The following is a 27,496-nucleotide window of genomic DNA, read 5'->3' on the forward strand; positions in this document are numbered from 1 at the left end:
ATCTGTTTAAGAAGGCTGTCTGAGAACCCCTGATGGAGCAGGAGAACAGTGGGGTGCAAACCCCGAATTCTCAAAAAAAGACCAGACTTAATGGTCTGACTGAGACTAGAAGAATCCCGGCGGTCATGGTCCCCAAACCTTCTGTTGGCCCAGGACAGGAACCATTCCTGAAGACTACTTATCAGATATGGAAGGGACTGGACAATGGGCTGGAGAGAGATGCTGATGAAGAGTGAGCTACTTGTATCAGGTGGACACTTGAGACTGTGCTGGCATCTCCTGTCTGGAGGGGAGATGGGAGGGTAGAGAGGGTTAGAAACTGGCAGAACGGTCACGAAAGGAGAGACTGGAAGGAGGGAGCTGGCTGACTCATCAGGGGGAGAGTAAATGGGAGTATGGAGTAAGGTGTATATAAGCTTATATGTGGCAGACTGACTCGATTTGTAAACTTTCGCTTAACGCACAATAAAAATTATTGAAAAAAAAAAAAAAGAAAGCTGTCAGAGTTTAAAAGGCTTGTCAAGATGGCTTTGCCTGCAGAAATCAATTTACCCCGCCTTTTGAACCCCAGAGTAGACAAACACCCAGACTCTCAAAACAGGCATAGAAGTGGGAATACTTGGGAAGCCATTCCAGGCCCATCAAATGAGCCCAGCCCCTGGGGAGCTCTCAGGGTCAGGGAGCAGCACCCAGTGACCAGGGGAATTGTGCTTTTGTTTTCAGAAAGCATCAGTTCAGGGAACTGCAGGGCAGAAACCCATGCAACACCACATTAACGAGTGTTGGGAGTACCCTTCAGCCAGCATTTATTTCGCTCCTAAAGAAGCTTTGGTGGCACAAGAGTTAAGCACTCAGCTGCGCACTGTAAAGTTGGCGGTTCGAACCCACCCAGGCGCTCCATGGGAGAAAAGACCTGACAACGTGCTCCTGTAAAGATTACAGCCTCACAAACCCTATGGGGCAGTTCCACCCTGTCACATAGGGTCACTGTGAGTTGGAATCAACTCGAAGGCACCCACCAACAGACCCTGGGAGGGGCCCAGGCCACAGAGGCCCTGTCCTTAGAAAGTCTGCAATCTAGTGTGGGTGAAAAGAAAGCAATGGAGAGCTCAGAGGCGAGATGACACAATAATTAATTTTGAAAGGTTCAGAGGATCTGCACGGGGTTCACAGGGGCTGGCGAAGGGGAGGGGCTACAGGCAGGGTGAAACTTTAGAAGCAAAGGCTTAGACAGGCAAGCTGTGCTCACGTGTAGGGGAGGGGGCGGGCTCAGAGGGGTGTCCGCCCAGAAGCAAAGTCAGTATTATACTCCAGTCAGAAAAATAGCCACACTCACGCACCAGCCTGCACCGGGCACCCTGCTAATGAGCATTTTACACACACTCTCGCTCTCTGAATCCAGTCACGACCTGGGGAACGAGTCCAGTTATTATCCCATTTGACAAAGGAGGAAATGGCTTGGAGGAGGGGGAAAGCGAACAGGGGCCAACCAAAGCTTCCCACCCTCAGAGGTGAACACACCCCGGTCCCCACCTGGTCTTCTTGGAACCCGCAGTGATTTTGGATTCAGTGTCCCGGAAGGCTATCGAGAGGACCCACAGTTCTCAGAAACCGCCAGCTCTTCCTTCTTTTGGCACCCCCATCTGCAGCCCTTAATCCCCTTCCAGCTGAGAATCCAACTCTGCAAACTCTACAAATCCTAATGTCACAAGTTCTCTGCCCAAAGCAGGGCTTCGAGTTGAGCTTTAACACGCAAAGTGCCAAACCTGCTTCAGAGAGTCTGACACCATAAAAAAAAAAAAAATAGCTGCGGTCACGTCGACTCCAACTTGCGTCCATTCCACGTGTGTCAGAGCAGAACTGTGCTCCATTCGGTTTCCGATGGCTGATTTTTCCGAAGTAGATCACCAGGCCTTTCTTCTCAGGCCCTTCTGGGTGGATTCGAGCCCGTTCACTGTTGGCACCACCAGGGACTCCTCTGATGGCACCATTTCATGCTTTAAGGGGCTATAAACTAACCCGAGGTTGTTCGTTACTACGGTTTGCAAAGGAAGCATTTATTTTTAAAGACTGAAAGTCATTATACGCCTAAACATTAGAAGGCTCAAGGGAGCCAAGCTGGCTAGACAAAACTGAAAACAATCCATTTAATTCCCGCCCCCTGGGGACTCAGCCTCCCTGTACCTGACATATGGCATCTTCATCAACAAAGTAAACACCACATGAAAAGCCTGCAGGTCTGTGTGAAAGCAGCAGGGGATCCTGTAAGGGTGGATTCAAAGGTGCCCCCACTGCACCCCATCCTGGTTTGCCCCCACGCAGCCCCGGAACAGGCCCCTGTCTTCCAGTTACTCAACGGTCTCAGAAAAGGTTAACAGGGACCTTTGTAGGGTCACTTCAGCCTAGAAAGTGGATCCTGACCTGGCCCAGAGCAGTAAGCCCTCTGAACTGCTCCCTGAACGCATAGGGCTTACTCTGAACGACTTAAGCCCCTGAGCCATGTCATGGACACACACTGCTGAGAAACAAATAGAAGACAAAGATTCGGGGCCTGCTTTTGAACGTCGTTGCTGGGGGAGGTGAGACCATGAGGCTCCAATGAGATAAAACGTGTACGCCGCTCAGTGCGTGGGAAGCACACAGCAAGCTTAAAGCCAAAAGAACATGCAGGAAGGAAAGTCTGGGACAATGTCAAGCACACACGAGCATACACATCGGACTAATCCAAACAGACGGGAGAATGTTACCCTTGGAAGTGACCTTCGATAATCCAACCACTCATAAACCAACAAAGCATGACCAGCGAGGCAGACCTGCCCACGACCCTCCCTGCTAGAGGGTGCCAGAGTGCCACGCCCCCAGCCTCCAGCTACCCCGCTTATTCTCCTATCCATGCTGCACCAAGGGGCCCTCAGCATCCAGTGTGCCCATGAGCCGAAACCTGCAAGTCAACACTGATGGAAATCCCAGGCCAGTCCTGCCAACCAAGACCCACCTAGGGGAGGAGGCTGGACTGGTCAGCCCCTATCCCCCACCACCGCTCAGGGTAACAGACAGGGCCCTCATTTAACCTCCCTACAGCCCTTTAGGAGCCCTGGTGGGACAGTGGTTAAAAGCTCGGCGGCTAACCAAAAAGGTCCATTGTTCGAATCCACCAGGCACTCCTTGGAAACCCTAAGGGGGAGTTCTAGTTCTACTCTGTCCTATAGGGTCACTGTGAGTCAGAATCGACTTGTCAGCAGTGTGTTTACAGCCCTTTAGGCAGGCATTATTAACATCCCATCTTTCAAGTAGAAAGACTCAGACACAGTAACTCACCCAAGGCTGCAAGGCTGGGGGTGAGCTCAAAGAAGCCCAAGCTCTGCCTTCTGCCTCTGCAGACCCTTGTGGTGGCTTTTCTTACTCTCTATTTTTATTTGGATTTGTGTCTCCTGACTCCCACCCAAGTCCTCTATCTACATGAGTAACTCTGCCTCGTCCACATGCAGAGAACACAGACTAACAAGACCTCCCATCCTCCTACCCGCCACCACAAAATCAGGTGGGACCGTGAGCGACCGTCATCACTGTTCCCCGCTTCAAGAAACGCCGGAAGATTTCATTTGAGCCTCATGACAACCTATCCAGTACATATTATCCCCATTTTAAGGAGCCCTGGTGGCGCAGTGGTTAAGTGCTCAGCTGCTACCTGCAAGCGCAGTAATTCAAACTCACCAACAGCTCCACGGGAGAAAGACCTGGTGATCTGTCCCCATAAAGACTACAGCCTCGGAAACCCTGTGAGGCAATTCTCTCTGTCCTACAGGGTCACTATGAGTTGGAATCAACTCCATGGCACAGAACCGCCACCACCCCCTGTTTTACAGGTGAAGTTAAATGACGGGGCTAGTAGGTAACAATGGCACCTGAATTGTAGTTCTAGACCCTTGAAAGGATTAAATTACTCAAGTTGACAAACTGGTGGAGCTCTCCCTCATTCCTGCCCTCCACCTCCCATCTGGTTCTCCACCCTCTGGCTTCACTTTCCAGGCCTTCCAGGCAGCCAGAGAGACCACCCCACAGAGCCCATCCACCTCCACTCAGCAGTGGCTAACCTCCCGCCCGCTGAGAAAGCATTCTGAGGACTCCTAATGGAAGCCACAATGGGGGCCTCTTTCTGAAGTGGTACTGTACTCTATCTTCCCAGGGAATGTGGCCCTATATTTAGACACAGCCCCTCCCTCTCCCCTTAACCTGCTGAAAACCCAATCCCAAACCAATAAAACCCTTCAAGCGTATACCTGTTAGCCTCATCTCTTTTCTCTTTCCGAAGCTTCTAACCTCCTCCTGGCAACATCACCAACAAACTCAGAATTGGGAGGTACAGGGTTTGGCCCCCTCAACCCCTCCACAGCCCTGTCTGGATTCACCAACTCAAGATAACCACTTCCTGGTCCTCTCTGCTTCCCCTCATTGCTAGAAAAATAAGACTAAAATTATATCTTAAGGATCAAGGCCCCGAATGCCACAGTAAAGTAGCAGAAAACCTGTGCCTTTCCAAAAAGAACAGTTGAATATCAAAAACAGTTATTAGCCCTGGAAGGAAGCCCAGCAGCAGACTCTGAGGAGGGGCAAGGCTCGCCTGGGCAAGCCTGGAGACTCCTTCTGACAAATCAGTCATAACATCAAACATGCTAATCTTGGCATCCAACATCAAAACATCAAGGCAAGGGAGAGAATCTTTTTTTTTTTTTTTAGAAATGTGAGAAATCCATTTCCCTCCTCTTTGTCACAAGAGGAACTGGTACCTCTTACCTTCTGACCTCTCTGGTGTTAAGGGTTCTATAAAATAAGTTGTATTTCCAACCTTCATTCATTCCAATACTGAATACCCACAGGGACTGTGCTGAATATGTGGTAAACAAGACCAAACCAAAAAATGAGGCCAATTAGGTCACCATCAAAAAGAACAGTTCACCTTGGCATTGAGGGCTTAATATTCATGGTTTTAGCAGCTCCCATTGGTCCAATGGTCCAAAGTTTGTGATTTGGGTAGAAGCACAAATTTAAGCCACTTGCACCATGATCAGGAGGACCTGGGTGGTGCAAACGTTACATACTTTGCTGCTTACCTAAAGTTGAGTGGTCAAGTCCACCCAAAGGTACCTAGGAAGAAAGGCCAGGCAATCTACTTCTGAAAAATCAGCCATTAAAACCCTATGGAACACAGTTCTACTCTGACACACATGGGGCCACCATGAGTTGGAATCGACTTGATGGCAACTGGTTGGCTGGCCCTATGATCAATGGTGGTGCAAACGGTTAAACACTCGACTACTAGCCAAAAGGTTGGCGGTTCAAACCCACTCAGAGGTGCCTTGGAAGACAGGCCAGCCGATCAGCTTCTGAAAGGTCATAGCCTTGAAAACCCTATGGCGCCCAGTTCTACTCTGCACACATGCAGTTGCTACTGAGTCGGGATCAATTCTACAACAAATAACAACAATATGATCCAGGCTACTGCCCGGCTTCCCAACCCCAACACTGCTTTGTGGCTCTATTCCGTGCACCATACCTTCTGTGACAGGCAAAATCCAGAATTCTTGTTAAAGAAATGGCCGTGAATTACGAGAGAAACTTCAGCAAAAGGTGAAAAAATTAGTACTTTCTATGGTGAGAGAAAACATCAGAAACGTGATTCTGGAAATAAGTGTCATTCTGAGGAGGAGAGGGGCCTGGATAAAGAAGTCCAGATTTGTAGGTCTAAGAATCTGGGCAGGCTCTGGGCCAATCCCTAAGCAGCTGGGCCTGTCGTGTGCAGATAAAACCAAAGTGCAGTGTCAGCCCACAGGGACCTCCGGTGGCTTCCTCAACACCTAGCAGCGAAAGGTGAGACTCCCAAGCCAAAGGCCCCTTCCTTCTGGTTAAGAGAAAGGAGTCTGGGAGCTCACAGATGGAAGGGAAACCCCCTAACAGTTCAAGGTCTGGACTCAAGGCCAGGAGGAGGAGCTGAGAAGGATAGTGTCTAACAGGCCCTTGTGAGGGAGCGCAAGCCAGGGTCTGCAGGGCCTGCTCACACTTGCTAGCCCTCTCACTCTTTGCAGCTCCCCAACTCCTTGCTTTAATCCTCCATGGCCTGGCCAAACTCCAACTCTACTAATTACTTCAGACCCACCTTTCACCCTCCCCACCCCCCAGCCCCTGTAATTAGCCCAGATTCTCCACTTCCTCCTGCTCAAGGGTAGGGGCTGAAGTCTGAGGCCAGCTGCTCCCTCCCTCCCACCCACTGTCCAACCCGGAAGTTTCAGAGGGGCCTGAGGCAACCCAGTCTCTTCCTCTGGCTCTGCTGGTGTGACATCTAGTTAACAGGGGGCCCAAGCGGGAGACCCTCCAAAGGCAGGGCTCAGCATCCATCCTCGCCCCGGGGGCTGCTGTTGACATTGACGGTAGATGCTGAATGCCTTGGCCTGCCATCCCAGAATGGTTGATCCTCCTACTACACAATTCTAGAAAGCTCAATGTTTAGAAAGAAGTTTCTCCAAGCAACCAACAACAGAGAAAACTTGAAACTTTCAGGGGTTGTCTGCTTATCTTACTCAATGAGCCTCCATTTCCTAACCTGTAAAACGGGGACACAGTCATTCTGTCCTTACCATGCTGATGTAATAACTGTAAAAGACTAAGCTAAAAGGCTCTTAGCACAGCGCCTGGCTTGCGGTAGGCACTCAATAAAGGTCAGGCCCCCTCCCTTTCCTTTTCTCTCAACCTTTTGATTCAGTTACAGAGCTGAGACCCAAAGTTCCTGTCGGTATAATATGCGTAGACAGCATTTTTTCTAAAAACAAAAAGGAGGAAAAAAAGAAAGGAAACCAAGTGCAACTGGCAAGCCCACGTCTTACAGAAAAAAAGCCTGCCTCCCAAAAGTTCTGGGAATGCGGCAGATCACCAGAGTCCTGGGCTCCTGTTCACACTCTCCCAGGCTGACAGCTAGATCACCCAGCTTTAAGGCAAACACCAGGAGCCAGCAGGACAGCAGAGGTCACAGGTCAGGAGTAAACACCTTCGTCAAGGGTGGAAAGAAGAATTCTAGCGCCCCTGAAAGAAGCTCTGGGGGTGCAATAATTAAGCTCTCGGCTACTAACTAAAGTCTGAGATCTGAACCCACCGAGAGGCCCTTCAAAGACCTATAGATCTGCTCCCGGAAAGATTACAGCCTGGAAACGCTATGGGCAGTTCTACCGTGTCACATGGAGCCGCTATGAACAAAAAAAAAAACTGTGCCCCTAAAACTGCTGCCCTCCTGAGCCCCCCTCCGGCCACTGTCCAGGCACTCAGCCACATTGGACCCAGACCAGAGGCCTGAGGGTGGGCAGACCCACAGAGCTGGGCTTCCCTGGGCCTGGGGAAGCTTTTTTTTTCCCCTCAGTGTTCGCTCCACAGGGCACCAAGCAAGCTGCATCCACGGCCTGTGGGGGACATCAGAGGAGGGCCAGTCTGACCTAGGGCTGCAGGTCACCCTTCTGTGTGCTAGAGCCTGCCCTGCTGCAGATTTTCCTCTTTGCTGACCACCCCCCCTCAGCTCCTCCTCCTAGCTCTCCACTGCCCACCCCACACACAACCCACCTGCCCCACCCACTCCCCCCGCCGCACTCTAGCCCTGGGGCCTCCTCGAGCTCTAGCTGTGGGTGGTTTTCACCCCCACACCCTGCTACATGACTTTCATCACAGCCCCACCCATGACTCCCCAGTCTGCATCTTCCCCCCAGACATCTCCCTTGACCCATGTACTCAACATGTCAGACACTGAGCTGGCCTGCTCCCGCCAAGCCCCTTGTCCAGAGCCCCCAGCCCTGTCCCAGTGATTGGCACCTAAAAGCCAAACCAGAAATCTAGGGGACCTGGCTGGCCCCTCTCTCCCACCCCCTCACCCAGGCTTGTCCCCTTCTCCACTCTGAAACCTCGGCCTTGTCCAGGCCCCACGACTTGCCCTGACTCCCCACACCCTCCCCACATCAATCCATTCTGGATGCACACACCAGTTTTCCTGCTAAAACTTTCCCCTTTAAAAATTCTCCAACCATTCCTGAAGCCCACCTTTCAGCGAAAGATTAGACAGGTATATAAAACAAAAAATAACACACGTCAAGAACGTGCTTCTTAGTTCAGTGAAGCATACAAGACCAAATGGGCAGCTCCTGTCCAAAAGCAAGACGAGAAGGCAGGAAGAGACAGGAACTGGACAAATGGACCCAGGGAACCTGGGATGGAAAAGCGTGCTGTCACTTTGTGGGGACTGCAACCAATGTCGAAAAACAGTATGTATATAAATTTTTGAATGACAAATTAACTTAAGCTGTAAACTTTCACCTAAAGCGCACACACACACACACACACACACACACACACAAAAAAAAAAAAACCTCTGAAGACTCGTGAATCCTTTGGGATAAAGGCATGGCAATTCATTGGCATGGCATCCAAAGGACTTCACCACCTGGAGCCTCATCCATGCCACTCTAGGCAAACACCTCACCCTCCAGCCACTCAGAAGTCCCCCAGCTATGTTATGTTTCTATAGCTTTGCAGGTGCTACTCCGTCTCCTGGTACCCTCTCTTTCTGCCAGGCAAGATCCTTACCAATCCTTTAAGACTTAGCTCAGAGTCACCCTCCCCGCCCCGCCCAGAAAGTTCTCTGTGATCCGTGTCCCAGGCCAGAAAGGCCCTGCTGTGATGTCCCTGTGTCCCGCCCACACGTGAGTGTTACAACAGTTGGTTTACTTGGTCTCTCACCCCACTAGGCAGGAACATCTCATCTGAAGAACAAGAAAGAGAACAGAATTGGGTCCCGGAGGGCCCCCCCGACAGACCACTGCCCTCCTCAGGCTCATACTGGTTTTCCATCTGGAAGGTTCTCCCTTGAGCTTTAAACTGACAGCAAACATTCACAGGGAAGCCCTGTGCTCCTGTGAGTCACGGCCATTGGCAGACAAAGGGTTCCCACTGCTGATACAGGGGATAAGGACCGAGGGGCCTCTCTGATGCACCCCTCCCAGGCCTGGGCTGGAAGGCGGTCTCAGCCAGCCCTGCCCGCGTCATGTGCCCATCATGGCGCTAAGGACTCTGACCACTCCAACAATTGTTCTGCAGGCTGTGTTGCTGGAAAGATTCCAGAACAGTATTCAAGAAGTCTCCAACACAAAGGAAGCTCGCCCAGACATACAGTAAAAATAATTTCAGAACTTCACCCGTATGCTAAGCTCACTGCCGTTGAGTCGATTCCAACTCATAGTGACTCTACAGGACACAGGAGAAGAGCCCCGTAGGGTTTCCAGGGCTGTAAGTCCTTATGGAAGCAGACTGCCACATCTTCCCCTCTTGCAGCAGATGGTGGGTTCGAACCACCAACCTCTTCGTTAGCAGCTGAGCGCTTAACCACTGCACCGTGGTAGAGACAAAGAAACCCTCAGCACTCGACAGCAATAGAGACGCTACAACTAACAAATACGCTCCGGCGGCTGAAGGGCAGGAGGGAGCCATTCACCAAAGAAAAACAAGAGGCCTATAAATAAGGCAACTTCGGCAACAAGTAGCAAAAGCCCTCAAAGTATTCATGCCCTTTGACCCAGAAATTCCACTCTGGGAATTTATCCCAAGGAAATAAAAGTATTCATTGAAAGATTTATGTGCCATGGTGGTATAGTTCCTAATTCTGAGACATTATCTCTGGTAGTTATATAGTCACATGACATGATCTCACGTACACACCAAAATTCATCTCATAAAAGAATATTTAATGACATGAGAAGTGTTTATGACACAGTAAATGAGAAAAAGATTAGGAAACAGTACAAACGACACGATCCACACTTTGAAATACGTAACGCATACATACAGCCCATAATACTAAGAATGGTTATCGCTAGGTGGTGAGATCACAGGCAAATGTAATTTTCTTTATATTTTCCAACATGTAATCAGAAAATATTTTTATAATCAAGAGAAATATTATTTTGAATGTCTTCAGAACACAGATATAAACTCAAAATCAACAACATCCACCTCACAGCCCTGCTCTTCAATCCATTTAGCCACAAGGGGAGAAATTAATTTCTCCTCTCCAAATTCAGTCCAAGGTATTATTCATACACCAAATGCCACTTGTACCTGTAGATCCGGCCTAAACGAACTCTGAGTTCCCCTGCATACTGTCACTACCCATCAAAACACATAACCTGCTAAGGAGATTTAACTGTAACTAAAACCTCTAGGCCACAAACATGAAACCGAGCCGTGAGCGTTTAATATACTGTTCCCACCAACAATGTCAAATGTGCATTTCCTTCTATTCTTACTCTGGACGAAAATCTCTCATTTTTTAAACCGAATCCGCGCATTTCTAAAGACAATTCTAATTCTGAGAGTCAGCCATACTTACCTAATACAACTGCCACAGACAGAGACCCAAACAGATGGATCTCAAAAACAAGGCTGAGCAGGGGAATGTTAGACAGTGAGCTACCACTTGTGGAAGTTGTTTTTAAAGATCACCCAAAGCGATACGTGGATACAGTGGCAGCAACAACGGGCTCAAACACACCAGCAATTGTGAGGATGGTGCAGGACCTGGCAACGGTTCGTTCTCTCACACACAGGGTCACTAGGACTCAGAGCCGACTTGAGGGCAACTAACAACAACATGACTATCTATGTGTGTACATTTGGAAAGGGTACAAAAATATGAACTGGAAACTCACCAAATTTATGGTAGTAGTTATCTCCAAGGAGGCAGGAAGGATAACTGAACTTAGTAGAGGCATTCTGGAGACTTCTACCTTATTAGAAAAACACTTCTTTTTTTTTAAAAAAAAAAAAAAGGAAGTCTGAAGCAAGAGGAAAAATATCCACATTCCTATTCGTTTTGAACAATGAGTACATGGGTGCTTGTTTTATTTTTAATTTTTCAAAGCAATAAAGGAAAAAGAAACACAACTATAGAAGATAAGGCACCCTGGACTGTATTTATTCTGCAGTTTTTCATTTCAGATCAAGAACATTAGGGGTCTATTCTGGCCTTCTGAGCATGTCAAGAGACCAAAAGTGAGAGAAGTCAAGTTCAAGGATCTCTTAAAACAAAACTTTCTCAAGATGATCTTAAACTCTAAACCTTGGTTGTCTCAGGTCATCAGACTGCGGGCTTTTAGGACTACAAAGACTCACCCCTTCACTAGGCAATGAGAAGCAGCGGCACCATCAGGGAGGGGAGAAACTCAAAGAAACTTATTATAATATTTCCCACTTCAGAGTCAGTCCTGTAGGTTGGTCCCCGACTTATTTTTTCTCTGTTAAGTCCTACACCCATCTAAAGATCCTGATTTCAGGGAAGAGAGCCATACGTGGGAGTCCTTAGGTGGCACAGATGGTTAAGCACTTTGCTGCTAACTAAAATGTTTAATGTTCAAATCCACTCAGAGGCACCTTGGAAGAAAGGCTTGGCCATCTACTTCTGAGAACTCAGTCACTGAAAACCCCATGGAGCACGGTCCTGCCCTGACTCACATGGGGTCACCGTGAGTCAGAATCGATTTGACGGCCACTGAGTTTTTATTTTTAGCCATATGTGGACTCAGAAGCAAAGACGGACCTCTCATTAACACACACCAAGTTTATTAGAACCAATGTTTGAAGTGGGCCCCATAAACATGATGCCAAAGAAACCTCAGAAAAGTCACGTCATTAATTATGCTGTTATCTGTTAGGAGAAGGAGCAACATCACGGACGACTGGGACAGGGCGACGTACTGCACAACCCCCAAGAACGAACACACTTCAGTAATTCGAGACACCGGATGTTTCCGCTATATTAGCCCCCATACTGGCTCCACTATAAAATGAACGTGTATTTAATGCCAGTAGGAGAGGCTCTGAATGCAAAATGGAACAATTATAAAAATCAAAGTTTTAAAAAAAAAAGAAAAGACTCAGATAAAAAGAGCCTGGCTGTTGAATGAGTAAAACAAGAATCATATGACACTGGGCTCAAAACTTGACCAGCCAAAAGGCATGAGGCAGCATGAAGTTCAGGTCCAGGCACATCTTTCCTCCAGTCCTCTCGGCAGATGCCCCGTCTTGGGGGAACTTTGTCCCTAGAGAGCTGGAGTCCCCACTTTGGAATGATCAGCTCTTTTCTTCTTTAAAATGCAGAGACTGAACCAGGCACTCTCTCTCTAAGGTCCTGCAGACTCTGCTTTTCCCTGCCCCTTCCTGGCAGCCCCCTAACGTCACCTTCTCATCACTGCATCCTCTCCCTCCCCTCCACAGCGGCTGCCAGGACCCTGCCTTCCCATCCCAGGGAAGGTGAGGTGTGCAGGAGAAGGAGTCCCCTGAGAGAACTCCTGCGCTCCCTCTGGCCCAGGAGACCAGACCGGGTGAAGCTTGCTCTTCACCACATCATGAGAAAAGCCCTAAGCCTGCGGCTCTCAGTTGCGCGTGCACCAGAATCCCAGGGCAGGCTTGTTAAAAACACAGGTTGCTGGGTCCTGCACAGTAGGTCTGGGGAGGGGCCTGAGAATCTGCATTTCTAACAAGTTCTCAAGTGATGCTGATGCTGCTAATCTGGGGACCATACTTCGAGAGCCACTGCTCTGCCCCTCAATCCTGTCAGGCTGGTGATCAGACTCAAACAGCTGGGGCACTGGTTAAAATGCAGGTTCCAGGGCCAAAAGATTCCAGCATGGCAGGTCAGGGAACAGGACTGAGGATCTGATGGTCAGACTGAATCCCGGCCACGCTGGTATTTGCCCACCTTCTATGCCCCAGGAAAAGGCAGGACCCTTCGTCCCCACAGGTTTTTAAGAGGCAAAACGTGAGCTGCCTGACGAAACACGCCCATGCTATTCCACAGGCCCCTGTCCTTCCAAACATTGTGTCTCAGCAAAGAAGGGGAAAACAAGACCCAGGGCAAGAGTCTACGACCTTGATGTGTCCACTGAAGAGCCATGGGCAAGGGTGAGTCCCACTCACTCAGGGCGACTGCTCACCCTCGCTGGCCTGGCCAGTCAGTAGGTACAACACTTGTCTCACGGTATTTCTCAGCCCTCACAACCTGAAGGGCTACTTTCAAAGGGGGAAAGGGGAATGGGCAGCAGTTCTTTTGGAAAACATTCTTGAATAGCCCTTCACAACAATAACCAGTTATGTTTATGCTATAGTATTAGGTGGGAGGGAAAAAAGGCAGGATATGCAATTGTATATATGGCATGACCACAACCACGTAAAACAAAAAGTATTCATTCAAATGACTGGAAGGAAACATAAAAATGTTAATGGTGATTGTCTTCGGGTGCTGAGATTCTGGTGGGTGGTTCTTTTTTCTTCCTACTTGTTCGTTGTCCAGGCTGTTTCTTATAAAGAGCACGTATTACTTATTTGATGAGAATTTAACTTTATCTTAAAAAAAATTTGGAGGGAAAAGGACACTGTGCACAATTAATGTGAGTTAGCCCTTCAAGCCAGCATCTCAGCTCTGACTGGCCATCGCCTCGGAAGCAGGCTGAGGCTTCTGGCATGCACAGCCCTGCCCTCAGGGAGCTGACAGAGGCGAAGAGGATGCGGGGTCCTCGTTCCCAACCCTACGTCTTCCTGGGCCCTGACACTCTGAGATAGTCATCTTTTCCTTCGTTTGATCGTTGTCCATCCTTTGGACTCTAAGCAGTGCCCCATGAACGGCAACGGGCTTCTCACACTGACCGTCTCAAGCCCCTTCTGTCCAGCCTGGGCCCGGACGCCCAGAAGCTGCTTGGTCATCAATGGTATGGGTCCTGCCCAAGGACGGATAATCCAACAGGCAATGTAAGCACAGGCTTACTCATGCTTACTTATTAATCTGTGGCGAACAATTCACATGGGTTTCACTACAGCTTCAAAATTGTTCACTAAATGTGAGACTGTTCACTACAGATTAGTAAGTAAGCACAAGTAAGCCTGTGCTTACCTTGCTTACAGGCTCATCCACCCCCGTCAGGGATTGTAAATTTGAAAAGAGGCTTTGATTCTGTAGGAAGATGCTATAGGGTTGGGAGAAATACAGCTGCCAGCAAAAAAAAAAAAGAAAGATGAAATTATTCACTACAGATGCTCTGGTAAACAAAAGATAACCCGCCCTGGTCCTGCCCTGGCCAGCAAGAACAGAGGACAGCAAGTTCACAGCCTACCACCGTGCACGAGCGTCTAGCTGTGCTCCGCCACTCCAACGGGCTGGAAACCTGACCTGCACCTGAGGGAGTGCTCGGCCTCCACCTGAGACCTTCGTCACTGCAATCAGCCACACGCAGAGTGGGACACACCTGCTGAGTGTCATCCCTGGGCTCTGGCCAGCCTTGCAAGCCCATTTTGAAGCTTGATTCTCTATCATCATCTCTCATGTTCACATCCTTCCCAGTTTTTTTTTGGTGTGGTAAAAATATATACCCCAAAACATCTGCCAATACTACAACTTCTACTTTTACAGTGCAATGACACTGATTACATTTTTTATCTTGTGCAACCATTCTCACTACCCTTTTCCAAAATATTCCACTACCATTAATATACATTCAATACCCCCTAAACAAAAAAAATCCCCCTTTTCTCCTTCCTCCCACTCTTGGTAACCACTAATAATCTTTGGTTTCTATAAAAACCCAGAAAACCCAGCGCCGTCGAGTCGATTCCGACTCATAGCAACCCTATAGGACAGAGTAGAACTGCCCCATAGAGTTTCCAAGGAGTGCCTGGTGGATTCGAACTGCTGACCCTTTGATTAGCAGCCATGGCACTTAACCACTACACCACTAGGGTTTCCTTGATTTCTATATATAGGTTTGCTTATTTCACATAAGTGAGATCGCACAGTATTTTTCCTTTTGCAACTGACTTTTTTCGCTCAACACGATGTTTTCAAGGTTCATCCATGTTGTGGCACAGATTAGGACTTCCCTTCTCTTTGAGGCTGTGTAATACTCCGTTATACGGCTGTATCACATTTTGTTTATCCATTCATCTGTTGATGGACATTTCAGCTGTTTCCGCTTTTTGGCTACAGTGAAAAGTGCCGCAGTGTACATCAGTGTACAGGTTTCTGTTTGAGTTCTTCAGAGTTTTTAGCACAGGGCTTCAAACAGGTTCATTCCAGTTCGAAGCCCTGCTGAGAAAGTACACTTGTAATGAGTTCCCCAGCGATGCTAATGCTGCTGGCTAGGGACCAATTCTGAGAACCACTAGTAGGGCTGTGGTTCTCAAAATGTATTATACAGAAGGATCACTTTGGGATCTTGTTAAAATGTAGATTCTGATTCAGTGTATCTGGGTAGAAATGCAAATAACTCATCTGAAATTTGGTAAAAATGCCTGCATGCAAGTAACTGTGGAGATGTTGATCTGGACTGAGCTGCCTCGGGTCTTCACACCCCTGTTCTCCCTGACTATCCAATTCCCTTCCTCTCCTTCCCATGACCCTCCAAACTTGGAGACTTAGTTGCCCGTGAAACTCTGCTCAGGTGTCACCTCCCCTCCCACACAGACCAGGTTAGGGGTCCTGCCTCTTGAAGCTTCAGCACCCTCTGATTCTCCTGCCCTTGCCCCCTGCTCACAGTGCTAAAAGCACCTGCTTACCACAAGTGGCATCTGAGTCCACACCCCAGAGCCTGCCTGGAGCCTGGCCCGGAGTGGACACTGAGTAAGTACCTGCTGCACAGCCGCCAGACAGCTCCCTCCATGCCTGGGCCCGGACCCTCACCACAGACACCACCGGTCCTCCAGCAGTGCTACCACCTTTAGCCCAACTTCTGCTCCAGTGGCGATCACAAAGGAAGCACTAGGTGAGATTCACTGCCTATGGAAAGACCAGAGTTTGATTCCCGGCCAAGGTACCTCGTGTGCAGCCACCTCTGGTCAGTGGAGGCCTGTGTGGTGCTATGATGGTGAACAGGTTTCAGTGGAGCTTCCAGACCAAGGCGGACTAAGAAGAAAGGCCTGGCGATCTACTTCCAAAAATCAGCCAGTGAAAACCCGTAGATCACAGAAGTCCGGTCTACAGCTGATCACGGGAATGGTGCAGAACCGGGCAGCATTTCCTCCTATCGTGCATGGGGTTGCCGTAAGCCGGGGGCCAATTCAACCGGATGCCCAATGTGATGCCCAGACAAGGGCCCAAGCCCCTGACCCAGCTCTCAGAGGGCCCCACACCAGACTCTCCTTGGCCTGTCCGTGTCTCAGCCAGCCTCGCTGACAGAGAAGCCTAACCTCCAGCCCTCTCCTCAGGGCAGCTGACAGCTGTAGCTCCAACAAGGGGTCTGGCTCTAGGCCTCCTGTGGCGCTCAGTGGGGACAGTGCCTCACTGAACTAGCCCGCACAAGCTAACCATCCCAGCACCCCAATCCCCTCTCACGCACCCTAAGCCCAAAGGGAAGAGAATAGAAACCAAACCAACTTAGAAAACGAAGGACACTGTGCACTCACCCCCTCCCCCATCCTGTTTCAAACTCCCGTTGAAACAGCAGCAAGGGCTCCTGCAGCGACCACATCTCTTGGTGGGACCAGGGGCCCCGAGTGCAGTCGGATGCTAGAGTACGAATTATCGATGGCGGCCCACCCAGAGCCCCTCAGCCGACCTTGGAGTCATCCACTGCTGCACGATGTCCGAAGATGCCCCCAGGCCCCAGAACCAAGACCAAGTTGCAGCACTGGAATCTGAGTGCTGAGACTGATCTGAGGCAGGGTCTGACCTGGCTTAGTGCAACCTTGGCATGACTGTGGAGGGACTTGTTCTTGAGCAGTGGTTCTCACACCATGTTCCCTGGAGCCTCAAGAGTCCACAGAAATGTCCCGGAGGGAGACAAGGGGTCCAAGCAGAGGCAGCCAGGTCCTGCAGGCCCCAAGTCCGTCAGAATCACTCGGACTTCATCTGGGGTTTCAAGGTCATTTGGAGGTTGAAAAAAGTTTCACTGCTAAGAAGCTTGAAAACCAGGGCTCCAGGGCACACAGTTAAGTCCACTGCCCATCAGTGCTGGTCAAGTAAAGATCACGAACATCATCAAAGATTCTCAACCAACCTTCCCAAGGCTGGAGTGGGGCTGCTCGCCTGACCCACCAGCCACACTCCAACCAGGCGTGGTGAGTACCCGAAAAGTGGACACTCCACACGGTAACCCCAGTGTTCCTGTTTGCAACCTAGAAGCCTGCCAAGTCCCTCCTCGGCTTGCACATTACCATTTTGCCATCCCTTCTCTCCCTCGCACTAGGCACTAGGTTCTCTCCCTCAGCCCTTTGAGTTCCTCATGTACAGAGGCCCTACCGAGCCACAGCTGAGGGGGCTGGCCCAGCAGGGAGCTGCTCCATCCAGCCCCTATTCAGCTGCATGCATGAGCCAAGGCCCTCTGGGGCCCTACAGCACGAGGCCCAGGCTGTACAGCCAGCCCAAAGAACAACTGCTAACAAAGAAAAGCGACTGCAACATCCGACCCTTTTCAACACACCAAAACATAAGGGTTCAAATAAAACACACCAAGTGTCAGCACTCGAATACCTAAACACGGACATCATTTCCTCTCAGCTTCCTGAGGGGAAACCTTTCGAGTGATGACATTGCCAGACACACATGATCACTGTCCTTACCTGGGAAATCCATTACCCATTGCTGTCAAATTGATTCTAACTCACAGCGACCCCACAGGACAGAGTAGAACTGCCCCATGGGGTTTTCAAAGCTGTAATCTATACGGAAGCAGACTGCCACATCTCTCTCCCACGGAGTAGTTGGGTGGGTTGGAATGGCTGACCGTTCAGTGAGCAGCTGAGCACTTAACCATTTGCCACCAGGGCTCCTTCCCTTACCTGGTAGTAGGTCTTAATGTTCCTCACCAAGATGGTCAGGTTCTGAATGCGAAGGTTCACGTCGTTGTTGACGTGCTTGTTGATGCGCTGGTTTGTCGGCCTGGGATCTCTAGGGGAAGAAACACGAGAAAGGAAATGGCATCTCCCTGTATCTGCCACACTTCCTTTCCCAGCCACCGTCAAGCCTTTAGTCCTCCCCAAGCCCAGCTACTGCCAGGATGTGACCGCGTGGCTCAATTCAAATCCTGATTCGACCACTGACACGCTGTGGGTCTTAGGCGAGCCACCTTCCTGCTCCCAAACTACCCCATAGGGCCGTCTTGGATTCCAAGAAGCTAAGGAATGAAAGTCCCTAGCTTACCACATGCCCCTAATCAGTGTTATTTTCCCATCAACAAGCATGTGCAAATGCAGACACAAAGCGGTTATGTGGTATAAAAGTCAATAACCTAACCAAAAATATATTTTGAGACTAAAAGGATTAAAAGGTGAACCAAACAAAATATGTGAAATATCAAGAAAGGTCCAAAAACCAAAACCCACTGAGATCGAGTTAATTCCAACTTATAACGACCCTACAGGGCAGGGTAGAATTGTAAATAAATCTTTATGGAAGCAGACTGCCACATCTTTCTCCCACAGAGTTGACAGAAGGTTTGAATCACTGAACCACTGACCTTTCAGTTAGCAGCCAAACACTTTAACCACTCTGCTACCAGGGCTCCTACTCAAGAATGGTAGAAAAGGAAAAAGCAGTGCTATATTTCCTGGTTTGATGTATCAACCAATAGAATCATAAACTTTCTATGTAACTCAGGTCCTCCCTCCTCCCTCAGGAACTGACATGGGCTGGTCCTGCCTGTGATGTCCATTCCAGGGACACATCTCCATCGTGAAAAAGTGACATAACCAGTCTGTGACACTACATGCCATACATGCCCTACCAGGAAACATGAAGAGTAGACACATGCCCTGACAGGGAACACAACAGAGAACCCCTGAGGGAGCAGGAGAGCAGTGGGATGCAGACCCCAAATTCTCATAAGACCAGACTTAATGGTCTGAGACTGGAAGGATCCTGGTGGTCATGGGCCCCAGACCTTCTGTTGGCTCAGGACAGGAACCATTCCCAAAGCCAACTCTTCAGACATGGATTGGACTGGACAATGGTTTGGAGAGGGGTGCTGGTGAGGAGTGAGCTTCTTGGATCAGGTGGACACTTGAGACTATGTTGGCATCTCCTGCCTGGAGGGGAGATGAGAGGGTGGAAGGGGTTAGAAGCTGGTGAAATGGACACAAAAAGAGTGGAGGGAGAGAGCGGGCTGTCTCATTAGAAGGGAGAGTAATTGACAGTGTGTACCCTGGCGGCATAGTGGTTAAGTGCTACAGCTGATAACCAAAGGGTCGGCAGTTCAAATCTGCCAGGCACTCCTTGGAAACTCCATGGGGCAGTTCTACTCTGTCCTATAGGGTCGCTATGAGTCGGGATCGACTCAACGGCACTGGGTTTGTAAACTTTCACTTAAAGCACAATAAAATTATATAAAAAAAAAAAAGACTAGACACAAAGGAAGTCCCTGGGTGGTGCAGATGGTTAACATGCTTGCTGCCAACTGAAAGGTTGGGGGGTCGAGTCCACCCAGAGGCACCACGGAAGAAACACCTGGCAATCTACTTTTAAAATCAGCCACTAAAAACCCTATGACGCACGGTTCTACTCTGACACACACAGGGACACCATGAGTCAGAATCGATTCCACGGCAACTGGTTTAGAGACACAAACAACTCATGTGGGAGACCCCCAGAGCGTCATTTATTTTCCAATCTCTGGCAAAAGGCAGGTCTGGTTGAGACGAAACTAGAAATTGAAATCAAGTGATTTATCATTTCACTTATCTATATACAGAGACATTTATCAAAATCCCCTGTGTCAAAAGATGTTTCCTATTTGGGAAGATTTAGCTTCCACCTCCCCATGGACAGCATGCTGCTTTCCGTAACAAAGCCCTCTCTGCCATATGACTGTCCCAAGACACCGCAAAGGACGTCTAATTCAAATGAGGGCCTGTCATCCAAGCCCGGTGACAGGGTGCAGAGCCTTCTGGGGCTGGTGGATGGAAGACAGGCAGGCTTCCTCCTGCCTCATAAATGGTGCCCTCGCTCCTGAGAGAAGCACAGGAAGGGGTTTTGGGGGGTTCAGGAAATAATCTCAATGCCAGGGGGCTCTGAGCAGAAAACCAACAAATAGGAAATCATTTGAAAACGGCATTGGAAGTATGATGTTTTTTAATACAAGCTGTTTAAAATTCAACCATTAAGCGAATATTTGAGATTTACACTAAAATATGAGGACTTTTTTTTTTTTTTATGAGGACTTACATTGGGTTAAGCGTAAGACAATTCCTTTCATATAATAATCAGCTGTGGACTTTATTCGGGCACCGTGTATCCCCTAAAACTGTCACGTGGGTATCTCAAGGCAACCAGAGAAGGTCTTTTCAACTGCCATGTGACACTCTTATTGTTCCCCACGCAGTGATGGAGTCTGGCCAAGCCATTTACATGTTACATACTTCTCCTGGAGCCATTCATTACTGAGAAAATAAGGGTTAACAATTCAGTGGAAATTAATTTAGGAAGAGAGAAGGCGTTCAAAATTCAAACCACAAAGGCGTTTTCAGCTACAGAAGTGGACCTCGCGTTACAAAGTAATTTATCCGAAAGGTGCAATTCTCCTGCCTCTCCTGGAGATGCTTTAAAAGACAGATGAGAAGCAATTTCGCGAAGTGACAAATGTGCTTCTTAAAATAGCAGAACTAAGAGAACACGCAAGGCTGTTCTATTTCACTATTACTGCCGTCCCAGCTTTCACTTGAGTCCGACGGGACCTCTGCAGAGATGTGAAGCCCAGGCATACACCGTAGGGGTCTGCTACACGGGGCAGGGGGGCTGGGGACCTGGGTTTCCGTCAGCTAACAGCCAGGGCAGCCTCTGACCATGCCTGCTTTTACTCTGGAAAAAAACAAACCAAACCCACTGCCACTGAGTTGATGCCAACTCACAGCGACCCTACAGGACAGAGCAGAACTGCCCCGTAGGGTTTCCAAGGCTGTATGTCTTTACCCAAGTAGACTGCCATGGCTTTCTCTCTTATTCTGGGACGCAATCCCAGATGCAATTTTGAAACAACACCCCAGAAGAACCTGGACATTCACTGTGTGTGTTAATTCCGCTAACTATCATCGTCATCAGCACTCCCCCCTTTCAGGCAGACTCTCAGGGTCAACAGAGGTTATCAGGAAACTGAATCAAAACAAAAGGCTCCAGGCTGGTTCAGGAAGGCCTATCTACAGGTGAGCCTCCACCTCTCCATGCTGCAGGGTTTGGAAATGCGAGTCAGGAAACAGGGACTGCACCCAGCCCCCAAGACGGGCCGAAGTTCTCTGGGCTGCAGTGTGCTCATCTGTAAAATGCGCACGGCTCCCTCTAGCCCTAAAAGGCTATAGTTCTTTGAAGCCAGGTCTGCATTAGCAAGCCTGGGCTGTATTTGCTTCTCTACCAAGGAAGAGGACAGTATCGTAACCACTGCACTTCCCAACGTTAATAGCAAAGATCTTCCTTATGTGCCAGCTCCAAGACATAAAGCCCACAGTTCAGCAGCAGGCCACGAAAGGACAGGACAGGACAGAGACGTGGATGCAAGTGTCTGACAGCTGCGCCAAACTTGGAGAGTTCCAAGTCTAAAGACTTCCTAAATTTAACACTGGCTTCAGAAGCCCTGAACTGAAACGGATAGAGACGAGGGTCATGCTATATTGTAGGTTAAAAACAGGCTGTTGTCACCTTCCAGCCAAATAGGCTGGCTTATAAAATAAACAGTATCACTCATGAGTAATGTGCCCCTTAAGCAATCAACTGTATGAGACCAAATGGTCAACATTTACCCAAGAGCAAAGACGAGAAGGCAAGGAGGGGCAGGGAAGCTACATCAATGGAAACAGGGCAAACAGAATGGAAATAATGAGAATGCTGACACACTGTGAAAATTGTAACCAATGTCACAGAGCAGTTTGTATAAAAACGGTTAGATGGGAACCTAATTTGCTGTGTCAACTTTCACCTAAAACACAATATTAAAAAAAAAAAAAAAAAACAACTGGATATTAAAAAACAGTAGCGTGAGCCCGTATTTGTAAAACACAGTAGGGATAACATCTGGAAGGTACCAGAACATTCACATTGCTACCTCTGCATGACAGAACGATAGGTAATCTTTATTTTGCTTATTTCTACGTGTTCCTATTCTCCTACAATGAAAATGACGTTTTTCTGTACTTCTTAAGAAGGACTCAAAGCCCCCATGAAGAGTGTCATACCTGCCGCCAGATCTTTTTGCACCAACACAAACTCATTCGACCAACAACTATTGACCCTTTTATCCTCCACTGGTCTGCAAAATGGGAACGTAACTCTCGGGCACACAGAGAGAAAAATATCATCCTTCAAATACTTTTTTAGAAATGCAAACTGTTTCCAGGCTCTGAATAATTAATGCATTGTCCTGAATATTGGAGCTAGACCAGGGGTCAGGAAAGGGTCTGAACAAAGCAAACAGCACTGAATTCACCCCAGGCACTGTGAGGGCACAAACCCTGAGCCCCACTCCCGACTTTCCAAATACACTGAACAGCTGTGACACTGAGAGTCTGCTCTCACAAGAACAGGCGTGCACTGGCACACACACACACGCCTGCACACACAGCGCATGCTCGTGCTCATACCCAGCTCCAGGCCTCACTCTTCATGAACGTTTCCCCGAAGGGTCAAGTAGCAATAGTAACTATTGGCACGTGTTTTATATCTATATATGCATGATGTGACTTAATCCTTCCAAGCACTGTAAACTATCATCCCCATATTACCAGTCAGGACACTGAGGCTTAGAGAGCTTCCATGATTTGCCCAGGGTAACAGAAGTAGTCAGTGATAGGCAGGAATTTGGATGTGTCTGCATGTCGCTCGAGTAAACACCCTTAAATGACTTCCTAGGAGACAATGAAAGATCTATCCCAAGTGAATCAGAGCCCTTGTTTCCCCTCAGGCACCATGGGGCACTGGGAGAAGCTGCATTCACACCGGAGCTACTCAGCTGGTTTCCCAAGCGCCGTGCACTCTCATTCAGGAATTCTCCTTGCCTTGGGCCTCCCCTGAAAGCTGAGCCCAGGGGCTTTCCTGCTTCCAAGCACTGATGTCACTGGGAGGCCAGGGCTGGGGGACTACTACTGCAGCCTCCTTCCGTTGCCAGAGACAATGCCCAGGTATAGTCACGTGATGCCCAGCCAGCCTCCATATGGCTATGAAGTGTTAGGTAACATGCCTCTTCTCTGAGGCCAGCCACTGCGCTCTGTGATGCCCTCAGGTCCTACCAACATGGCGAGGAGCACACAGCAGAGCTGTGAGCATTGGAAATAAGGCAGAAGGACCTTATCACTTACCCGCTAACTTAGTTAGCCTGAGCCGGATCTCCATTTGGCAGCAGTAAAAACAGAGGCAGGACTAAAGGACAGTGTTAGATGCAGGCCTAGGACCTGGGTCCCAGAGTCCTGTTGCCTTAGATCTCTTAGATCTAGAGGACTAAGAACATGGGGAAAGAAGTAGGCTGAGAAACAAAACAAACTCTTACGGGGTGCTTCCAATCCCTTCTGGGTTAGGATGATGCGTACATCAGAAAACAGCTGACACCCCGTTTAAAAAAAAAAAAAAAAAAGCCATTGCTGTTGAGCCGATTACAACTCATAGCCACCCTCTAGGACAGAGGAAAACTGCCCCATAGGGTTTCCAAAGAGTGCCTGGTGGATTCGAACTGCCAACCTCTTGGTTAGCAGACGCAGCTCTTAACCACTACACCACAAATACCAGTCCAGCTAAATGTCAGCACTTCATCTCATTCAACTCTCACAACCCTCTCTTAGAGGAGGTACTTTATTTCCCATTTTACAGATGAGGAAATTAAGGTACTGAGTGACCTGCCTTGCATCACACTGTTAGTATAAGGGAGACCTAGGGCTTTTCAATTTACATAATTTTTACACAGAGGAAACACATATCTTAAGTTGCAGCCTGATAAGTTTTAGAAGATGAAGCATACCCCAATCAATATAAAGCACATTTCTACTACCCCCAAAAGTTCCTGTGACCCCTTTCCAATCCGGCCCCACCCACTTCCATAGGCAAACCAAGTTCTGATTTCTATCACCCAGAGCCTGGGTCCTTTTAATCACCCAATCAGTAAGCCCTGCCGCTGGTGGCGCCGCTCTTTGTTCTGGAAAGCCACCCACGGGCTTCCCCGCTCCCCTCCTCTCTGAGCCTGGCCCTAGCCAGGAGGACCCAGAAGCACTGCTTGTACTCCCAAGAGCACCCAGCTCCCACTTCCCGATTGAATTACCTTGGCTTATCACAAAGGAGAAAAGATTTAAAATTTTTGGGGGCGGGTGGCGCTGGGGGGACTGGAGGGGTAGGGAAGGGCTTTAACTGAATTTAGCTACAGGTCAAATGTGAACAAGTGATGAGCTAGCATTTCTCAGAGACCCATTCGCACAGGCTTTCCTGATTTACAAGCAAGTGGTAAAGGCCTCAGGAATTCCAAAGGTCAGGGAAGAAGGAGAAGCAGTCCCCAGGCTTTTGTTCTCCCCACGGCCTGGGTGTAAAGCCCCCAAATGAACGGGCTGGGTAGACTGCTGGTTTCTTAAAGTCTGGGGCTTGGGGAAGGGCAGGCTAAGGTTTCATGGTCCCTGGACCAAAGGAGTCCAATAATATCCGGGGTCTAACAGAATCGGGGGAGAGTTGCTGGAGCTCATATAGTCCATGAGGCAACCCCAAGAAAACAAATTCTCATTGATGTTCTCCTAGAAAGGAGCCCTGGTGGCACAGTAGTTAAAGCACTTGGCTGCTATCCCGAAGGTCAGCGGTTTGAACCCACCAGTCGCTCTGCAGAAGAAAGACATGGCAGTCTGTTTCCATAAAAATTTACAGCCTTGGAAACCCTATGGGGCAGTTCTACTCTGTCCTATACGGGCACTGTGAGTTGGAATCAACTTGACAGCAAAGGGTTTTTTGTGATCCTTGAAGGGCTGCCAAAGCCGACGACAGATTTGTCTTTTCAGAATCTAATCAAACAGTGAAGATTGCTAGTAGTTTATTTTTCTAAAAAAAACAGACTGAAGTCTCTCTCCCCCAGCATGACACCATTATGACTTATTAAAAGAAAAGGAGCAATGTTCTTGGAATTTTTTTTTTACAGACGTTTTTAGGTAAAGTCTATTTAAAACACTTTCTGAAAATGCCAAAGCAAACGGCCCCTCCTCCCTCCTTCGTGGGCCACAAGCGAAGCTGATTCTCATTAGCTAATGGGTTTATGCTCAAGTATGACAACTGGCTTAGTACTCAAGCATAAAGGGGCTGATGCGCAGAGAACATTACGGTGTTTTCTTTTGCTTCCACTGGCTGTGAATCATAGTGACACTCAGTTCCAATATGTTCCCTGCAGTTTCTAAGTTAAAAACAGAATGCAGCCATAGGAGCCCCACACCTACATGGTGACAGGCAGCAACCAGGCAGGCTCTGCAGAATTCAGCAACAGGAAGGGATGTGGTCAGATGTACAAGCTAGCAAGTGTAACTTTTACCAAGACCCTGTTTAAGCCACATGCTTCAAAACAAACAGTACCACGGTACCTGACCCCCTCTGTCCCTCTCCTAACAAAGTAACCTTCGAACCCACTTCAGGGGAAAGTACTTAACTGACTTCATTTGTTACAGGCAACTGAAAAAAAGACGAAAGGAACTCAAAACCAGGCATGGGAACCTAGACTGAAACTTTACAGTGGCCACCATGCTCCTGACACACCCCACACTTCCTGTACCAGACAGTTGTTAGTTCTGTGCCTCCCAAAAGAAAGAGGGCTTTTTCATTTCACTCCTCATTACTCAAACCACAGTAAGTATCAGAGTTTGAAATCAACTGCCCTCTCTACCGTTGTGGATGACAATCATTCAATTCCAAGCTTCATCAAAGAAGTTACCGGCTCCGCTGCCGTGGAGTTCTCCAAACAAACGCATGGATGGTAAAAAGACACCTGAATACTGAAATACTAGTGGACCTGTTTGCACAAATCTTTCCCACTGCAACCTTGCAACCCGCTTCCACAACCTTATTAAACTTTCTAGATTTCTAGAGCATCATTTTTTCTTTCTTCCCAAAAGAGGAGAACTTACATTTGCAACATGATCTGGTTCAAAAAGATGCCGTCCACTAAATCCATGTACATGGTCAGATTGTCCTGGTTGCCGCTTCCGAACGGGCCAAAAGTTTTCACCTGTGGGGACGGGTCGTGGAGAAAACAGGAAAAGTCACGCTCATGCGGAAAACGGTTTAAAGCTGCGGCGGGCCACGTGCGCAAGGGGTCACCCACGCCCACTAGACCCTCCAGCAGGCACCAACCTCCCCCTTCTCCCAGGGCCTCCTCCCTCCCCGCGCCAGGCAACAGACGCGAGACAGCAGGAGGCAAACTTCCTCGCCACTTTTCTCCAGTGTCCCAGAGCGGAAAAAAAAATAAAAGAGACTCTTCAATATATTTTTCACGTCTCAAGTCAATCGAAAAGCACTGCATCCACACCAGTCTGTTCCCGTTCCCACTGGGCGCTCCCCAATTCCCACGGGTCACCGCCATCGACTGGCTGGTCTCAGGGGCTCAGAATCTACACGGGGTCATGTCCGAGGAGTAGGGTCACTTTCGGGAATGGTCAAGCCCTGGGTGCGAGGGCTGGGGGGGGGGGTGACCGCTCGGACCCTGTGCACTCCAGAGCCGCCAGCCCTGCACCCCAGCGGGAACAGGTGTAACCGCTCGGCCCTCGGCCCGGCCGGGAGCGCGGCGGGCCCCCGAGTTGGAAACGCCTCCCGACTCGGGTGCGCAGACCGGACCCGGGCAGGGAGCCACTTGCTGCGTCCCCGCGTCCGGGAGCTGCCGGGAGCCCTGGCCAGATCGGGCTTACGGTGACCCCAGCCCGACGAGAGAAGAGCGGGTGCACCCACAAAGGCGCGAGGAGCCCGGGCACTCACCCAGGTCACCAGCGGGCTCTGCAGGAAGAGCTCCATGAGCTCCGACACGGTCACGTCCATACTGAGGCCGGCCCGCCGACTCCGGCCCCGCGTCCCTTCCCCGCGCCGCGGCACAAAGCTCCAGCCCCAGCGGCGGGCGCGGGGCTGCGGCGGCTCACGGCCGGGAGACAAAGGCGGGGCGCGAGCCCACGTTCCGCGGCCTTGGCGGCCCCGCGCCCCGCCCGGGCTGGAAAGGGAGGGCCCGCCGCTCGGGGAGGAACAATGCGGGCGGCCCCGCCCCTCGGCGCCGGGGCTGCGGCGCGCCGCCTCGCGGTGCCGGGAGCCCAGCCCTGGAGCGCAGCCGTGGGGCGGCGGCGCGGGGCCCTGGCGGGCGGTGGGGCGCACGTGTGCGGGGTGCCGCGAACCAGGGCTTTCCCGCACGCCTGCCGCCGCCCCGAAGCCTCCCCACGCGAGGAGGGGGAGCCACAGCACGTGGCGCCTCCCTGCGCGCGTGCGCTTGCGACCCGGGCCCCTGCGCCACGTGCGGCGCAG

At 49.6% G+C, this 27,496-nt stretch overlaps 1 protein-coding gene across 5 annotated transcripts in view; it reads right to left on the minus strand.

The window, feature by feature from the left end:
• Nucleotides 1–27,124, minus strand: part of CCDC88C (coiled-coil domain containing 88C) — a 158,859-nt gene extending 131,735 nt beyond the window's left edge. For 4 of the 5 annotated variants that reach the window (XM_023546504.2, XM_023546505.2, XM_023546506.2 and 1 more), the window contains exons 1-3: nucleotides 26,966–27,123; nucleotides 26,122–26,222; nucleotides 17,848–17,956 (exon numbers count right to left, since the gene is read on the minus strand). In XM_023546504.2, coding sequence (XP_023402272.2) covers nucleotides 17,848–17,956; nucleotides 26,122–26,222; nucleotides 26,966–27,025 — 270 coding nt within the window. In that variant the 5' untranslated portion in view covers nucleotides 27,026–27,123. Of the gene's footprint in view, nucleotides 1–17,847; nucleotides 17,957–26,121; nucleotides 26,223–26,965 lie in introns of all 5 variants that reach the window. The other variant, XM_003408823.4, reaches the window with a different exon arrangement.
• Nucleotides 27,125–27,496: the final 372 nt, after the last annotated feature.

This window comes from Loxodonta africana, chromosome 10 (assembly GCF_030014295.1).
Source record: "Loxodonta africana isolate mLoxAfr1 chromosome 10, mLoxAfr1.hap2, whole genome shotgun sequence".
Classification (NCBI taxonomy): Eukaryota; Metazoa; Chordata; class Mammalia; order Proboscidea; family Elephantidae; genus Loxodonta; species Loxodonta africana.